The sequence below is a fragment of the Canis aureus genome, chromosome 32, assembly GCF_053574225.1.
Source record: "Canis aureus isolate CA01 chromosome 32, VMU_Caureus_v.1.0, whole genome shotgun sequence".
NCBI classification, from domain to species: Eukaryota; Metazoa; Chordata; class Mammalia; order Carnivora; family Canidae; genus Canis; species Canis aureus.
Window position 1 is genome coordinate 37,086,859 of NC_135642.1, and position 18,521 is coordinate 37,105,379.

The following is an 18,521-nucleotide window of genomic DNA, read 5'->3' on the forward strand; positions in this document are numbered from 1 at the left end:
GAGGCCATCGGCGGCGTCTGGCGCTTCTGAGCACCCGTGGGCGAGGCCCTGCGGGCTCCCTGCAGCCGAGGAGGCGGCGGCGCGGACGCGGAGGCCGTTTCGGGCCTTAGGCCCCGCGGGCCGGGCGCGGCGTGGTGGGGGGGCGGGCGGGAAGGCGCGCCCCGTCGTTCGCCATCCGGGGCGCGTGCGGCCCTCTTGAGACCCGGCCGGCGACCCGTAGCTCGGGCGCGCGCCTGTCGCAGCGCGCAGGAAGGAGGGGTCCGGCCGGAGGCCCGGGGCGGCGGCCGCCATGGAGATGCCCTCGGCCCGGGGCCGGCGCCTGGGGCCTCGGGGGCGGCCCTGACCGCCGTCCTCGCAGCGGCGCGGGCCGGGTCGCGGACGTGCCCCCCGCGGCGCGCGGCCGCCTCCGCGTCTGCGCCCTCGGCGGGCCGCGCTGCTGCCTGGGCGCGGCGGCGGCGGCGGCGCCCCGTTGAATGGGCTGCGAGGGCCCGGGTTGGAAGCGCTGGCGAACGCGGCCTCCGGGGGCGCCAGGCAGCAGCCGCGGTGGCGACCAAACGGGTGTTGGAGTTGGCGGCGGCCATGGAGGGCCTGGCCGGCTACGTCTACAAGGCGGCCAGCGAGGGCAAGGTGCTGACCCTGGCCGCCTTGCTCCTCAACCGCTCCGAAAGCGACATCCGCTACCTGCTGGGCTATGTCAGCCAGCAGGGAGGGCAGCGCTCCACGCCCCTCATCATCGCAGCCCGCAACGGCCACGCCAAGGTGGTGCGCTTGCTGCTGGAGCATTACCGGGTGCAGACGCAGCAGACGGGCACCGTCCGCTTCGACGGGTAGGTGCCCCCCCGACCCCGACCCCGACCCCGACCCCGACCCCTCCCGCCGCCGCCGCCGCCGCACGGATGCCCACCGCGTCTTCCAGGGGCTCCTCCTCCTGCATCCCGTGTTTTTATTTTTTTTATTTTTAAAGATTGTATTTATTTACTCATGAGAGACACACAGAGAGAGGCAGAGACACAGGCAGAGGGAGAAGCAGGCTCCACGCAGGGAGCCCGACGTGGGACTCGAGCCCGGGCCTCCAGGATCACGCCCCGGGGCAAAGGCAGATGCTCAACCGCTGGGCCCCCCGGGGATCCCCGATCCCGCGGTTCTGCTGCTCATCCTCACCGGCCCCTTTACCCACCGTCCTCGCTTCTGCGGGGGCTACGGAGCCACACCCTCTGCCTTGATCTGGAGCGGGTACTGGTACCCCCCCCCCCCCCCCCCACGGAGGCCGTGAGCAGGTCGTCCGCAGGAGGTGCTCCTTCCCAGCTTTTACCTTGGTGGCTCTGGGGGTTGCAAGCGAGATGAGACATGAACGCGGTGGGCAGTGAACACTGAGGACCTCTGTTTGACGAGTTGTTTGGTCGGTGCTTGGTCCTTCCAAGTGACGGATCGCTCCCGACGGGTTGCGGGGAGGGGGATGGGGATGGGGTGGTGAGGGGAGAGGGGGAGGGGGACGGTGGGAGCCTTAGTGTCCGAACGAGGCCCCGGGACTCCAGCCTCTCCAGGGATGGTCCGGCCGCCAGACGTCCCAAGAGGTGGTCCTGACTCTTGCGCTTGGCTCCGGGGTAGGTGGGTTGGCTGCAGAAACGGCCCTGGACCTGGACCTGGACCAGGAGATACTGCCGTTGTTAATGCGTGTTATTCTGTGATATCGTGGAGAGACTTGAGAGTGCTATGTGTTTTATTCGAGGAAGGGAGTTCAAAAATTCATATTGTCATAGTTGAAATTTGTTGAGGTTTAAGTGTGCACGTTTTGGGGGGGTAGGAATGAGTGTTTAAGGCAGAGGTGTCAGGTGTGCCATCTTTGCCGTGCTGGGCTACTTGTCCTAAAGTGTCTAACAGATCAGGAACTTCTCCATTGATGGCATTTGTTTTCGTTGACTTGTGCGCCAGTGCCTAAGCTCTTTGGGCATTTCCCTCCCTCGGAGGTAGATGCGGTCCAAGCATAAAAAGATAGGCGTCTTCACTTATGGTGATTGGAAACTGCTTGGTTAAACCCTCATTGAAAAAGTGCTTCTTGAAGATTGACTAGGGCGTTGTTGAATTTCGGTTCTTTTTTAGGTTTAAATAATAAAAGCTTTTTCTTCTGCTGTAGATGAGAGCAGAATATTTTAGAGTATTACGTTTTAATGAAACAATCGCCTGTGTTGGTGGTTAATCTCCTGTATCCTCTCCCAACACATCAAGGAGATGGTCTTTTTTTTTTTTCCTGTTGATTAAAGATGGCACCCTGATTCGTGTCTGCTTTCTCTTACCGGTTTCTGTGTCCTTTCTAGAACTCCCTGCGTTCCCACAGCCTTTCCTATACCTAGACAGGGAGTGATACGGAATGACCCCTGAACTTCCAGCACCATTCCAGTTGTATAGGCACATGCATTCATTGGAATAGGCATTTCAGGAACAGCTGCAGGGACGCCCTGGCTAAGGAGCTTGCGGAGGCCTGTTTGGGTGAGGAGAGGGTAGTGGTGAGAAAAAATGGTCTCCTAAAGCATTTGTAAAGGCTTTGCTTATTGCCGTTTTTGTTTTTTATTTTTTTAAGATTTTATTTATTCATAAGACACAGGGGGAGTGGGGGGGGAGAGGCAGAGACACAGGCAGAGGGAGAAGCAGGCTCCATGCAGGGAGCCCAGTGTGGGACTCGAGCCTGGGTCTCCAGGATCAGGCCCCAGGCCGAAGACAGATGCTCAACTGCTGAGCCACCCGGGCATCCCTTGCCATCTTTTTTACTATCAAAGAGAAGGGTCTTTTGAGATGGAATGAAAAGAACTTGAAATTATTAGAAATGATTACAAATAAACATTGAGCCTATATACTTGCCCAGTATTCTGCGCTGGGCAGTGAAATTAAAGAGTTCAGGTGGCAAACACTTACGGAACTCCTACTGTGTGCTGGGCAATGCAGTGGGGATTGGGTATGCAGAGGTGAGTAACATACTGTTCCCACTGTGGAGGAAGATGGTCTAGTGGGGGGAGACCGAGAAATAGATACATAAGTGAGTGATTGCAGATGCCATGCCATTTAGTTTTAGAAGTCTGTTGGGCCTGCTGTGGGAGGATGGGAAGAGGAAGTGCTCTGCTTTGCCTGGGGGAATCAGGGAAGGCTTCTCCAGGGAGGTGATGTTTGAGTTGGGCCTTATAGGAAGTAAGGAGAAGGGGCAGCGGCATGGTGAACTTGCAGTGACAAGTATTTCATTGTGGTTGTAGGAAGAGATTCAAGCTGGGGAAATTAAGAAGGAGATTATAGGAGACTGGAGAGAGGTGGAGGCCAGATTTTGATGGTCCTTGTGTAAAATAATCAAGAATCCTATAGAGGTAATTGCATTGCAAATGGTTCAGTCACGCGTGATTTTGGCTGATCATTTTTCGATCTATGTTTTTTGTTTATGGATTATTATAATTATGAATTTATTGGCTGTTGTGTGAAGGTGGTTGAGAATTTTACTTAATAAATGCCTGCGATGGGCCTATCCCTCTTAAACCTTCTGTGGAGGATACAGAAAACAATGTAAGGAGGTCTCTACCTTTGAGGAGCTTACCAGTTAATTAACAGAGGAGAATTGAAGTTCATGGTCACCTTTCTGCCCACTCACACCATTCTGTGAGATTTTGCAGTTTATTCCAGTCATTTGGCATTTCAGAACTAGATGAAAGAGTGTTATTTGCAAATGTCATGATTTTACTTTGCACTCATTCCAGACATTGTGAAAATAGTCCCAATGAGGTGTTAACAATATGAAGTTCAACTCACCCCTTGGGGGCCGGCTTTTGAGAGGTACTCAGCTAAATCTCCCTTTAGATTCCATTGGCACTTGAGAATCATGGCCAGGTGGGGACTAACAGGTGTCTGTGTGTGCTGAAGTAGATCAGTGTTTTCTAGTTTTTATCACTTATGTACACGCATCTTCACAATTTTTTGTCACATTGTTCATTACCTATCCAGTTATTAGCCTAACATTTCAAAAAAAGTTTCACTTCTTAGCTTTATCCTAAGCAATGGTTATCTGTATAATTATGGGTTTGATACAGCATGTTTTGTGTGAGAGAGGAAGACATTTATAAAATAAATAGCTTATTAAAAATTTTGTAGAAGTTGCGATCCCTGGGTGGCTCAGCGGTTTAGCGCCTGCCTTTGGCCCAGGGCGCAGTGCTGGAGTCCTGGGATCGAGTCCCGTGTCAGGCTCCTGGCATGGAGCCTGCTTCTCCCTCCTCCTGTGTCTCTGCCTCTTTTTCTCTTTCTATGTCTATCATAAATAAATAAATAAATATTTAAAAAAATTTTGTAGAAGTGTATGTTCTGCCTAAAAATGTCTATAATACCCTAAGAAACTAAAGTGGATTCATAAGAGTCTCAAGGAGGAAGGGACTGCCTACCTAGGTCAAGCCCTATGGTGATAGTTGAGCCCTTGTTCATATTTTTAAGAGTAGCATTTGAGATCGTCTTACTTATGTCTTAATATATGAAGACTAAGATTGACAGATGAGTGGGCAAGGAAAATTACTTGAGTAGAAATGAAAGAACCTTTAGTTGGAGAATGGGGAACTGTTGAGAATGTTACAGAAATGGAACAGAACAAAGGCGAGGTGTCATGTGACCATGGAATAGTGTGCTGGCCTGAGTTCCTAGGGCCTGACAGCTCTGTGCCAGAGTTTTTAAGGGAACCCTGGTCCTAAAAGAGGTTTGCTGACATGGATGGGAAGGAGAACAGGACCTCTGGGAATTCCGAGGCTTTTTGTTGAGTTCTCTTACTTTTAAAGTTGGCGCTAGTACTAATACTTTAAATGTTCAGGTAGAAGACAGGCATGAGGGGGGGCACATCATCATTTGGCTTCATTTAAAAATCATTACCAGGCAGTATATGTTTCAAGGAACTATATTTGATCTAATAAATGATTTTTTTAAGGACTTTGGCTAAAATAAAGTGTTGATCATTTACATTTAATGAATTTTATTTACATTTCATATACTTGAATCAGACATTTTTATTTCAAATTGAACCAGGAAATAGTTTGAGCTTAGTTTTGTGATCAGAAATGTTATCTTTTATGTGAGGTGTTTCCATCATGTGATGTGTACGTTTTGTGTAAAAAGGTGAATATCAGATTATAGTTTATTTTTATTTTATTAATTAATTTATTTTTATTTTATTAATTTATGTAATTATTTTATGTTTTAATGTAATCTCAACACCCAGCATGGGGCTCAAACTTATGACCCCGAGATCGAGTGATGCCCTCTACCAATGGAGGCCAGCCAGGAACCTTGATTTCTTCATATTTTTAAAAAAGATTTATTTATTTATTTATTTATTTATTTATTTATTTATTTATTTATTTATTTTTATTTATTTATTTATTTATTTATAGCACATGCACTCTCTAAATAAATGGGGGTGGGGGAGGGGCAGGGAGAGGGGTAGAGAATCTAGCGGACTGTCCTGAGCCTGGAGCCCCATGGGGGGCTCAATCTCACCACCCTGAGATCATGACCTGAGCTGAAATCACAAGGGTCGCTGAGTAACCCAGGCACCCCCCCAGTTTTTTGATTTTTAAAGTGAAATACATAATAGAGAGTTTGCATTGCCATGTTGGACTGCATCTAGAAAGATCATTGTTTTTTAATACTTCTCCAATAGGACTAAGTACACATTGCATTAATTTTATCATATTTTTATTTTCTGTTATAAATGTGTTTGGTATGTTGTTTTGAGGAAGTCTGCGCTCATTATTTCAGTTGAAGTCTACGGACAAAGGAATGTCATAGGTTTTAGGCTTATAATTTCCTTTAATCTGTTTAATGTTTTCATTTAGATATAGGAATTCAAAATTTGCTCAAGGCTAATGTTTCTGAAGGACTAGTCATTTTCTAATACATTCTGCGGTGAATATTTTTGTCCTAAAATATTTAAAAATTTTAATTGCCTCAATAAAAATAGATGGAGGCTTCTATCACATCACTATATGGAAAAGTGGAAATGATTAGGCTACATCATGAAAAGTATTAAACTGTTACAAAAACCAAGTGAAATATATACTTGTAATTTGATTTTTATTCCTAATCATTAACTTTGGAAAGTTTGAGGTGAGAAAAATATTTTAATCACTTTTTGTCTCTCTTTGTTCATCTTTAAAATGAGGGTCACGTTTATCTTTTATGGTTTTTTTGAGAGTTAAAGATAACGTATATGAATGCTATTTTAATGTAAAATTTTTGAGTTTTACATGGTTTAGGTTGATATTCCTGGCATATAACATTTTTATATTTTTAAAGTGCAAGGAAACATTTAACTATGTAAATGTAACTACATATTAACTGTGTATTAATTTTTTGATAGATCACTGTTATTAATTAGTTAAAAATGCTTTTTATTTTTAATTTTTAAAATTTTTTTTGAAAAAATGTCTTTTAAATTGAAATAGTGTTTGAGCAATGGCATGTATTATTTACTTACATTTCATGCAGTTTGTAGTTTCTAGAGTACTTTTGTATTTTAATCTCATGTAAACCTTTTAGTTATATATCTGTAAAATGAACATAATGTGTCAATCTTGTAGGGTTATTGGGAGGTTATTATGAGGATTACATGAGATACATTGCATATTGAGCACTTAACACAGTGAGTCCCTAGCACATTGAAGGATATTTGTTAGCTATTTGTGTTCATTTTTGAGTATTTTTAATTTTGTCTCCTTTTTGCTTTGAATTAAGACTCTTTTTAGTTAAGGTGTAACATCTAGTAAAGTGCATAATTTTAAGTGCACAATGTGATAAAATTTTAATATGTTTACATCCATGTAAACACTTTGTAGATCAGTATATAAGACGTTTTTATCACTCAACGTTTCCCTTTTGCCCCTTCTCAGTCAGTTCCTCTCCTTTCCCTTTCCAGAAGTAATGATTATCCTGGCTTCTATCACCATAGACTAGTTTTGCCTATCCTTGAACTTCCTATCAAGGAAATCACAGAGTGTCCTCTTTTCTGTCTGGCTTTTCTTTTGCTTAACACATTGTGAGACTCATCTGTGCCGTTGTGTGTGTCACTAGTTTATTTTTATGCTTTGTAGTATTCTGTTGTATGAATATATGGCAACTTATTTATCCTGAACACAGGTATTTTAGTTATTTCAAGTGTTTGACTATTTATTATGGATAAAGCTGCTATGGACATTTTTATGTATACGTCTTCACTGGTGGGTATTTGTGTTCACTTCTCTTCAGTGTATGCTGAAGAGTGGAATTGCTGGGTCATGGGGTTTGGTGTATTTTTAACTTTAATAGTTGTTGCTAAACAGTTTTCCTGAAAGTGGTTGAAACAAATTACATTCCTACCAGCAATGAGAGTTTTGTTGCTTCACATCCTGTCCAACACTTAGTACTGTCATGTCAGTTAATTTGACCTATTCTGGTATCTGTTTATCCGGTAACTCCTGGTTTTAATTCGCATTCAATTAGTTACCTCTCTCAAGTAGTTACCTTGAACATCTTTTCATATGTTTATTGGTCACTTGAATTCATCTTCTTTTGTGAAGTATACTTGTTTAGTCTTTTCACCCATTTTTTAGTTGGGTTGTTTGCCTTTTATTGATATGTTAAGTACATTCAATGTAAATAAATATCTTCTCCCAGTGAGTGGATTGCATATTCACTTTCTTCATAACATCTTTTACTGAATTGAAATTCTTTAATTTTAATGAAGCCCAATAAATCAGTTTTTCTATGATTAGCACTTTTTTAACATTCTGTTTAAGAAATAGTCATTAACTCCAAGGTCATGAAGATAGTCTACTTTTTTTTTAAAGAAATTTTATGTTTTGGTTCTTCACATAGATCTGTGCTACAATTTTTATGCATAGTGTGAAGTAGAAGTCAAAGTTAATTTTTTTCCCATACAGATATCTAGTTGCTTCAGGACCAGTTTTTTAAATTTTATTTATTTATTTTAACTTTTTAAAAAAACTTTTTAAATTTTTTATTTAAATTCAGTTAATTAATATATGATGTATTATTGGTTTCAGAGGTAGAACTCAGTGATTCATCAGTCTTATATCACACCCTGTGCTCATTACATTACGTGCCCTCCTTAATGTTCATCACCCAGTTGCCCAGTCCCCCCACCCGTCTACCCTCTAGCGACCCTCAGTTTGCTTCCTGTGATTAAGAGTCTCTTAAGGTTTGTCTCTCTCTCTCTCTCTGATTTTGTCTTATTTTTCCCTCTCTTCCCCTAAGATTCTGTTTTGTTATTTAGATTTCACATCAGTGAAATCATAAGATAAATTGTCTTTCTCTGATTGACTTATTTCACTGAACATTATATCCTCAAGTTCCATCCACATTGTTGCAAATGGCAAGATTTCATTTTTTTTGATGACCGAATAGTATTCCATTTTTTGCATATATACCACATCTTCTTTATCCGTGCATCTGTTTGTTTGTTTGTTTTTTTTTTTTTTTCTGTTCATCTGTTGATGGACATCTGGCTCTTTCCATAGTTTGGCTATTGTGGACATTACATTGGACCCATGTAAACATTGGGGTGTAGGTGCCCTTTTGGATCACTACATTTGTATCTTGGGGGTAAATACCCGGTAGTGCAGTTGTTGGGTTGTAGGATAGTTCTATTTTCAACTTTTTGCGGAACCTCCATACTGTTTTCTAGAGTGGCTGTACCAGCTTGCATTCCCACCAACAGTGTACGAGGAATCCCCTTTCCCCAAGTCCTCCCCAACATCTGTCCTTTCCTGACTTGTTCATTTTAGCCATTCTGACTGGTATGAGGTGGTATCTCATTGTGGTTTTGATTTGTATTTCCCTGATGCCGAGTGATTTTAAGCATTTTTTCATGTTGTCCGTTGGCCGTTTGTATGTCTTCTTTGGAGCAGGATCAGTTTTTAAAAAGACGACACTTTCTACGGTTTTCAAGGGAGCTTTTATTATAAATCAAGAGACTATCTGTGTAAATCTATTTTTGGAAGTTTTTTTATTTTAGTGATATGTCTGCCCTTGTGCCAGTGACACATTATCTTAATTAACTGTAGTTTGTCCTTCAACTTTTTTTTTCTTTCAAGATTATTTTGGTTATTCTAGGTCAATTGGATTTCTATATCATTTTAGAGTTGACTTGTCAGTCTCTACCTATGTGGATGTGCCTGCATGCTCACACATGCACGCACACACACACCTGCCCCTGCTGAGATTTTGATGGATTGCATTGACTCTATAGATCATTTTGGTAGAGAATTGACATCTTAACACTATTGAGTCTTCTAAACTATAAATATGGAATATTTCTCCATTTATTTAGGTCTTTAATTTGTCTCAGGAATGTTTTATAGTTTTCAGTTAAGAGGTCTTGCACAGTTTTCATTAGATTTATTACTAGATACTGTTATTTTCTAATGCTTTTGTAAATGGTATTTTTTTGGACAGTGAAAGAAAAATTTTTTTAACTTTGTATTATCGTGGCAATAAAAATGTTAATAAATGAGGGACGTCTGGGTGGGTTAGCAGTTGAGCTTCTGCCTTTGGCTCAGGGCATGATCCTGGGTTTGGGGATCATGGGGATGAAGTCCCACATTGGGCTCCCTGCGGGGAGCCTGCTTCTCCCTCTGTCTGTGTCTCCACCTCTCTCTCTGTGTCTCTCACGAATGAATAAAGTCTTAAAAAAAATGTTAGTAAGTGAATTTTAATTGTTTGCAAAAGGTATAGTTGGCAACTGCTGAAAACTGTCACTGATGTAATGTCTTATTTTTTGGACTTATACTTTATTATTTATTTATTTACAAGATTTTATTTATTTATTCATGACAGACACAGAGAGAGAGACAGAGACACAGAGGGAGAAGCTGACTCCCCATGGGGAGCCTGATGTGGGACTCCATTCCCGGACCTGGAATCATGCCCTGAGCTGAAGGCAGATGCTCAACCACTGAGCTACCTAGGTGTCTCTGGACTTACACTTTAGTTTAAAAAAATCAATTAACAATTAAATGGGAGGACGCCTGGGTGGCTCAGCGGTTGAGTGCCTGCCTTCAGCCCAGGGCATGATTCTGGAGTCCTAGGATCGAGTCCCACATCAGGCTCCCTGCATGGAGCCTGCATCTCTCTCTGACTATGTCTCTGCCTTTCTCTCTCTCTCTCTCTGTCTCTCATGAATAAATAAACAAAATATTAAAACAAAAAAACCCACAATTAAATGGCATTTTAAAAAAGAAACTTTAGAAACCTGCTTTTTTCTTTCTCGAGGTTTGTCTTCCATACAATAGAATGCACAGATCTTAAGTGTGCAGTTTGAGGAGTAATTTTCCTAAATATCCACCCATGTAGGCACTACCTGGATCAAGATTATTTAGGACATTTCCAATAGTTTTAAGCTTCTTCCCAGTTAGTCCTACAGCCTTTCTCGTAGGCAGCTCCATAGGCACTTGTTAGAAGGCTTTTGCGTCATTTTGTGTCATTATATGAAACCTTAGAAGTAATTGCTTGAATTATTATAAACTGGGTCTTTTGTTTTCAGCAGAAACCATGGAGAGTGGTATTTGAGGGGGGTGATTAATTGGGGTTAAGCTATGATATTTATATTATACCAGGGGGCTTATATTCTTTAACTTCATGGAAGATACAGTTTGACCTGTGTTATAACATTAGATTGTATAGTGAGAAGCTCAGCTGAGGTTTTTGGTATAAATATTTACTTGTTCTAGTAAATACTGCTTTTGATTGACCTTTTTCCTTAACACTTGCAAGTATACTTACTTTAGTGGTTCGGGCACAGTAGATCTAAGTATCTGCAGCAAAAATCTACATTTTTATGTCTGATGGTCAGTAATAGGAAAAACAATTGAAAAATTGAGGTTGGGGAGAAATGGAAGGTAGAAACATGGGGAAAATTGGCCTTCTAGCAAGAGTCTAATTCTATATAAGTAGTGAATCTAGCACATACCAGTGAGTGATGACTGTGAAGCCAAAAAGTACAAACATGGGCTGAAGGTCAGGGAAGATGCTCAGTTGGTTTTAGGAAAGTGCTACTTGTTTCCTGCTGTTATTATTTTCCCCTAGTAGTTTAGTTGAGGAACGTACATAAACCCACAACACACACACACACACGTTTTTAAGATTTAAATTGGAGTAGAACAGATGGAGAAAAATGCACTAATTGAAATTGTATACAAATTTCACAAAGTGAATATATTTATTTACTAAAGTCCCTTTGTGCTTCCTCCTACTATCTATTCCCCTTAAAAGTAAACAGTGTCCTGACTTCTAACACTACAGATAGATCTATAAATGTAGTAATATAATATGTACTATGTTCGGTTGACATCTTTTGCTCAGTATCATGTTTATGTGATCCTTTTGTATTGTATGGAGCAGGGATTTTTGCACTCTCATTGCTGTAGTAGACGTAGATTTGATTAGCTTAGATATAATCTTAGGGGAAAATTATCTGCTTAAATATTTTTTTTCCTAAAGGAGTGTCTAACATTCTTAATATGAGGACTAGGATAGCTTTCTTGCTGACCTTTTGGGAGAAACTGTAGGTACCTGGGGAATATTGGGAAGGAACAACAGGTTTTTCCTTAAGAGCCAGTGCATCAACTTGGTGGTAAAGAAGTTATGAACCTCCATACGTTTCCTCTGTTTTCTGAAATGTATTTACTTTTGTTAGTAGAAAGTTGGTTTATGGTTTTCTCTTTTTTAGGATTATATACTTCAGCAATAACGGCAATAACTAACATTTCCTGAGCTTCTACTTAGTATAAGTACAATGCAGAGTGTTTTACTCAAGTGACCCGATTTTATTTTCACCCAAACTAATGTTGTATTAATGTTTGGTAGATTGAAGTTTTGGTTGGTGCAAACGAATCTATTTTTTGTACTTTGGTTAGTGGCCTCCGTTTTCTGACTGTTGGTTCTCTTCACGAATAGGTACGTCATTGACGGGGCTACCGCTCTTTGGTGTGCAGCAGGAGCCGGACATTTTGAAGTTGTTAAACTTCTAGTCAGCCACGGAGCCAACGTGAACCACACCACAGTGACTAACTCAACCCCTCTGCGGGCAGCATGCTTTGATGGCAGGCTGGACATTGTGAAATACTTGGTTGAAAATAATGCCAACATCAGCATTGCCAACAAATACGACAACACCTGCCTGATGATTGCAGCATATAAGGGACACACTGACGTGGTGAGATACCTTTTAGAACAACGTGCCGATCCCAATGCTAAAGCACATTGTGGAGCCACCGCACTGCACTTTGCAGCAGAAGCCGGGCACATAGATATTGTGAAAGAGCTGATAAAATGGCGCGCTGCTATAGTGGTGAATGGCCATGGGATGACGCCATTAAAAGTAGCTGCCGAAAGCTGTAAAGCTGATGTCGTCGAACTGTTGCTCTCTCATGCTGATTGTGACCGAAGAAGTCGGATCGAAGCTTTGGAACTCTTGGGTGCCTCCTTTGCAAACGACCGTGAGAACTATGACATCATGAAGACGTACCACTATTTATATTTAGCCATGTTGGAGAGGTTTCAAGATGGTGATAACATTCTGGAGAAAGAGGTTCTTCCACCAATCCATGCTTATGGGAATAGAACTGAATGTAGAAATCCTCAGGAACTGGAATCCATTCGGCAAGACAGAGATGCTCTTCATATGGAAGGCCTTATAGTTCGGGAACGGATTTTAGGTGCTGACAATATTGATGTGTCCCATCCCATCATTTACAGGGGAGCTGTTTATGCGGATAACATGGAATTTGAACAGTGTATCAAGCTGTGGCTGCACGCCTTGCACCTGAGACAGAAAGGCAACAGGAATACCCACAAGGATCTTCTTCGATTTGCTCAAGTTTTCTCACAGATGATACATTTGAATGAAACTGTGAAGGCCCCAGACATAGAATGTGTTTTGAGATGCAGCGTTTTGGAAATAGAACAGAGTATGAACAGAGTAAAAAATATTCCAGATGCTGATGTCCACAACGCTATGGACAATTATGAATGTAATCTCTATACCTTTCTGTATTTAGTGTGCATCTCCACCAAAACACAGTGTAGCGAAGAAGATCAGTGCAAAATTAACAAGCAGATCTACAACCTGATTCACCTTGATCCCAGAACTCGGGAAGGTTTCACCTTGCTGCATCTAGCTGTCAACTCCAACACCCCGGTTGATGATTTCCACACCAACGATGTCTGCAGCTTTCCGAACGCACTTGTCACAAAGCTGCTGCTGGACTGTGGTGCTGAGGTGAATGCTGTAGACAATGAGGGGAACAGTGCCCTTCACATTATTGTGCAGTACAACAGGCCCATCAGTGATTTTTTGACCTTGCACTCTATCATCATTAGCTTGGTTGAAGCTGGCGCTCACACTGACATGACAAATAAACAGAATAAGACTCCGCTAGACAAAAGTACCACTGGGGTATCTGAGATACTACTTAAAACTCAGATGAAGATGAGTCTCAAGTGCCTGGCTGCCCGAGCAGTTCGGGCTAATGACATTAACTACCAAGACCAGATCCCCAGAACTCTTGAAGAGTTTGTTGGATTTCATTAAGTGACTGGATATGTAAAATCGTTTAATGTGGTGCTAAAAAGTAAAGGACTTTAATCACAGACAATAGAATTATGTGTTCATAAATTCTACTTTTCTTTCCACTACCCTTCCTCCCTCCCCGTCCTTCCTTAGTTCTGTATTTGGTCTTTTTTGCCTCATAACGGTTATTGATTTCAAATACACTTTAAACAAAGCCACATTGTTTAGGTGTAACTATAATCTAAGGTGTCTGGATATTGGTCACTTAACTTTCTCTTTCTTTTTTTCTTCATTTATGTCTTTTGCTTTCCCAATCGAAGTATAATTGAGATACATTTTATCAGTTTCAGGTGTACAACATAATGATTGGACTATTTGTAATTTTTTTTTTTTAAGGAACGAGTATAAGATATTTTGTTTATGTAACAAGGGACATTTATGATTTGAAGTTGATAATGTTTTAAGAAACTGCCTACAAAAGTATTTCTGTTAAGCCTGTGTCAGTGTGTTATCCTTGCAGCAGTTTTGAGGATTTCATGAAGCAAAACAACTAAAAAGGACCATAAAAAGTAACGGGATATCCAGGTGTTCTGCACGTGCCAAACTGCTGTAGGTAGTTTTCTCTCTTAGATATTTATGTGGAGTGATACAACACATTATAACATCAGGAGGATTTAAAAAAATATAGCTGCAGATTAATCTGAAAATGTGCTCACTTAATAACAGTTAAGCATAAAGTTAAACCCATGGAAATTGTTGCATTATGCTGGGTGGTATATACAAAGTAGTAATAATCTTAAAGCAAATTTTCAGAGAATATTGATGGACTACTTGCCTTTAGGGCTTAAATTCTCAAATTCTTTGAAGTCTGTTTTAATGTAATTTCTCTAAATTGCAGCAGTCTGCTTTTGACTCCGCTCACAGACATGTAAAAATTATGAATGCTGTGTTTTCTTATGAAACAAATTGTTATAATATAGTTATATGTTCTATTTTTGTCCCTTTCTCCCTTTCCTCCTGTGTGGTCTCTTTTAAAATTTGGAAATTACTTTTCCAGAGGGCATTGTCTGTGCCCCCCTAATAAGGTGTTTATGACAGATGAAAAGGAACCAGGATATTTGTAATTTGTAATTTTTTCGCTTTCTTAGTCTCCCTTATAACTAGTAGAAAAATCACTAGTGCGGTATAGGAAATTAAATGGTTTTGATGATGAAAATAATTTGCAATGCTCCTTTGAAAGATGTTTTTGTGAGAGCTGCAAGTTTTTCAACCACAAAATGTCACAGATTCTGATAGGCTGCGCAGAGGTCTCTGTTTTTTCTGTTCTGTTTTAATGGCAGCGTTTTAACTGTTGGATTAAAAGAGTATTCTGTGATTATCTTTTAAGCATCACAGAAATTCAAGTAGAGGGTACACACCTATCGATGTTAAAAATGATAAAATTAGCTATATCTGTATTTTTCTCTTTAGTGCCAAATGAATGCCTTAGCTACTCATAGTGCATGGTACTGTAAGTGAAGACCTGCAGCTTTTTTTTTTCTTTAATGAAAAGCATTATGATGACATAGTAACATCAGATATAAACTAAAACAACAAAAACAGAAAAAACCCCAAACTTGTATGGTTTCAGTGGTCATTGAATGTATGTGTACTGTTTTGTGAAGTATAAGAGAAGGGTTGCAGTTGGATCAGTGTAAAATACAATGACCAAGCCAAAATTAGCACCTAGGGCCTTAAATAAAAGATACCCCACGAAATGAAATAGTTTGAAGGGTGGGAGGGAATGGAAGGTGGGAAGCTTAAAAACTCCCCCCCCCAAGAATGCAAGATACCTTTACAGCTACTGTAGTTAACTCTTCGTGTTCTTCTTGCTTCAGCTAGGAATGTTTTGATGGTAAATTCTGTCGTCGTAATATATTTCTGTTTCCCCAACCTGAGGTTTTTACAAGGAGGGCTTTTAGGATGGTTTAAAGGGTGGTATTTGAATGAGCCCTAATTTTAAAATTACCGGCCTTGCTCCTCCTGGCATAATCAAGGAAACCCTGTACCTTGCTCTTGGCAACTCTCATGGCCTGAAAGAGAAAATGCATGGCCCCAAGGTGAGTGAATCCCGCCTTTTCCGCAGCTTAGATCAGACTCTGTGTTTTTTAGATTTCAAGGCCTGCTTCTTTGACAGTCTGAGGAGTAGCTGTGATACTTGGTGTTCAGTTAGTTCCATTATTAATGCGTATGATTTTTAAACACCAACACTTAAAATATCAGATAATGTTGCATGTTTTAAAAACCATTTCATCTCTTTGGCTACCCAGGACCAGCACTATTTTAGATATTGCTTATTTATAAAATGAGGATAATGATCACATGTACATATTCAGACATCAAAATTTAATGACTGTTTTTGAGAAGGGATGAATGCTGGAGAAAGTAGAGCTGCTGATTGAAATGCTGACAGAGTTGGAGAAGGAAGACAGTGGAATAAACTATGAACTCTGCTAATGGTAACAAATTTTTTACTATAGTGTAGTAGGACATTGTGCACTCTATTGCTAAGGATCTAATTTTGTCTTGTAAAATAAATCCAAATATGTATTGTGAAACATCTGTATAAAACCATTCTTGAAACAAGTGATTTACATGCCTGTTTTTTATTTGTTTTTGGTAGGATTATTTTAAACATGTTTAGCCAAATCCTTCCCAAGCTTAAGTTTTGTTTTGTTGTGTGTGTGTGTGTGTGTGTGTGTGTGTGTGTGTGTTTTAAGGAAAATAAATCGGTAATAATAGTTGAGTATCTCAGCTTACTTGAGAACTCTAGGCTGTCTCCATTTCCAGCCACTTTTGTCACTTTCTGTTTATTATTGGTAGAAGTATGCTTTGGATTATAAGTCTTCCTTGATGATGTTACAGATGAAGTTAAAACTTGCCTTGCTCAGTAATTGTCCTATGAATTTGGCTGAACTAGAGGCCCAGGTGGATGAATACCTGGGCAAACCATGTGAAACTTAGGTGGGTTTTACGCTTTTAATGGAGTTGGTGACCTTGAACTCTTGACCTTAGGTCTCTAACTCAAGGAATGGGCAGCAAACCCATTCCCCCAATTGATAAAGAAGGGGGAAATTTTTTATTTAAGAACTCTGACACAACATATTTTTTTTCAGTCTACCCTGGATGGCTCTAGCAGGCCACAGTCCAACTACCTTAAGGTTCTTTACTGTGGGAACTTCAAACAAACCAACCAAAAAGCAAGCTTTGGTCTTGCTCATTTCTGGATTTCTGGGAAGAGTTTTATTTCATTATACTAATAATTGATTAGTAGCTGACAATTATGAGGAATTTAGATAGGTACGATAGTCTGTTTGAAGTAACATATGATTTGGGGACAGTAGCTCCCTGAGTATCAACTCTGCATTTGGGAAGTGTCTTTAAAAATCCAAATCCCAAGGGAACAACACCCTGTCTCCAGTCTCCACTATAGTTTGAGGCAGCTACTTTATGGGTAAGACCATTTTGGATTATTCATGCAGAAGCATTTTTTTTTTTTTTTTTTGAATGGGACAGGGTGAGGAGTGAGTTGCTGGACCTCGGATTACAGTTTGCTGGGTTTAGAAGCAGCCAGTGATTGAACTAGTGAGTAGATGGATAAGAGTATAATAAAGGACTTGTTTTTATGGTAGATCTTCTGTAAAGATCTTAAATGTTCCTTTTTAGGCTAGCCATATGTATCTATGTACAGATGACTATTCTGTTTTCTTCACTATGCTGTAACATGAAAATGAATTAAAGAAGACAAAACTCTGCCTTTCGCTCTATGAAAAGTTACCAGCCCATAAGATGTTAAGCTCTGTGTTTATTCCTGCTCTGGAAATGCACAGCTCTGCTCTGGGTTCCTCTCTGGAAGGTAGAAAGCACCTGGTTATGTATGGCACATCGCAGGGCCTTCCTCATACATTTCTGGCAGATTTGCCCAAATCTTCAGATGGGCTCGGTTGTATGTACAGCATCCTCTCTCCCAAATATGGGATCTGAAATAAATACACTGATAGTGATGCTATATATATTAATTTTTAAAATTGTAAAGTAAATGTCTTTAGTCCTAGGTTTGTGGTGTGTTCATTTGTGTTAATGTGCAGGGAAGGGACATGGACTTGATGGTTATGGGGAGTGTATCTTGATGTGTGTGCAGGGGTGAGTATTGCTAAATTATTAACAGCTTTTCATTTAGGGGTGAGTTATGTGACAAGTGGCCTAATCAGAAAAATGAAGGAGCGAAGATGCAAGCTTTGCCAAGTGATGAAGTAAACAAGATTTTGTATCTGTTTTTTATCAGGTGTTGTAAAATTTGTGCATGGCTTTTTTTTTGTTGTGGCTTATTAGTAATTGGTAGAGGAGAAAAGAGGAGGAAAACCCCTCAGCTTTGCTAACCAGTCTTTTCAAAGGTACATAAGTTGGGGAGTAAAATCTGACTGGCCTAATGTGTTGAAAAGATCCTATCCTTTATAATATTCACCCCATCCTGTAATCCTCCATGTAGAGGAACTACATTGTTGTATTCTAGTAATTCACTGTGATTTATAACAAACCAGTGATGTCATTCTATTGTGCACTTTTGTCAAACCATTTACGTGACTTTAATAAACATAGTAAACTTGCTGACTGCACCAAAGGTCTGTTAGTGATTTATATATTGCATGACATTTTCTATTTGAGTTTGACATGTAGAATCATTTTTAATTTCGTGGCAAATGACAGTCCTAATAGCCCAGCTAATTTGAAACTAACAATATTGCTGTGTAAAAGGAAAAAAAATGGTGTTTGTGTTCAGTAAATGTTTGAAAAAAAAAAAACCTGCCTTGAAGTTTGTGTCTTTATTGTTCAGTGTGCCTTGGTGGAGATGATCTTTTGTTGAATTCATTTAAAAAAAAGGAGTTCAAAGTTTTCTGTGCCTGGG

The 18,521-nt window shown here is 40.5% G+C and overlaps 1 protein-coding gene across 2 annotated transcripts; it reads left to right on the forward strand.

Moving 5' to 3' along the window:
* Positions 1 to 456: 456 nt before the first annotated feature.
* Positions 457 to 18,236, forward strand: FEM1B (fem-1 homolog B). 2 transcript variants are annotated; one of them, XM_077881643.1, is made up of 2 exons: positions 457 to 827; positions 11,962 to 18,236. In XM_077881643.1, exons 1-2 carry the CDS (start codon positions 580 to 582, stop codon positions 13,595 to 13,597), a joined length of 1,884 nt encoding a protein of 627 aa, XP_077737769.1. In that variant the 5' UTR covers positions 457 to 579; the 3' UTR covers positions 13,598 to 18,236. The 2 variants fall into 2 exon arrangements, with proteins under 2 accessions (XP_077737769.1, XP_077737770.1); XM_077881644.1 differs by lacking the exon at positions 457 to 827 and adding an exon at positions 4,642 to 4,825.
* Positions 18,237 to 18,521: the final 285 nt, after the last annotated feature.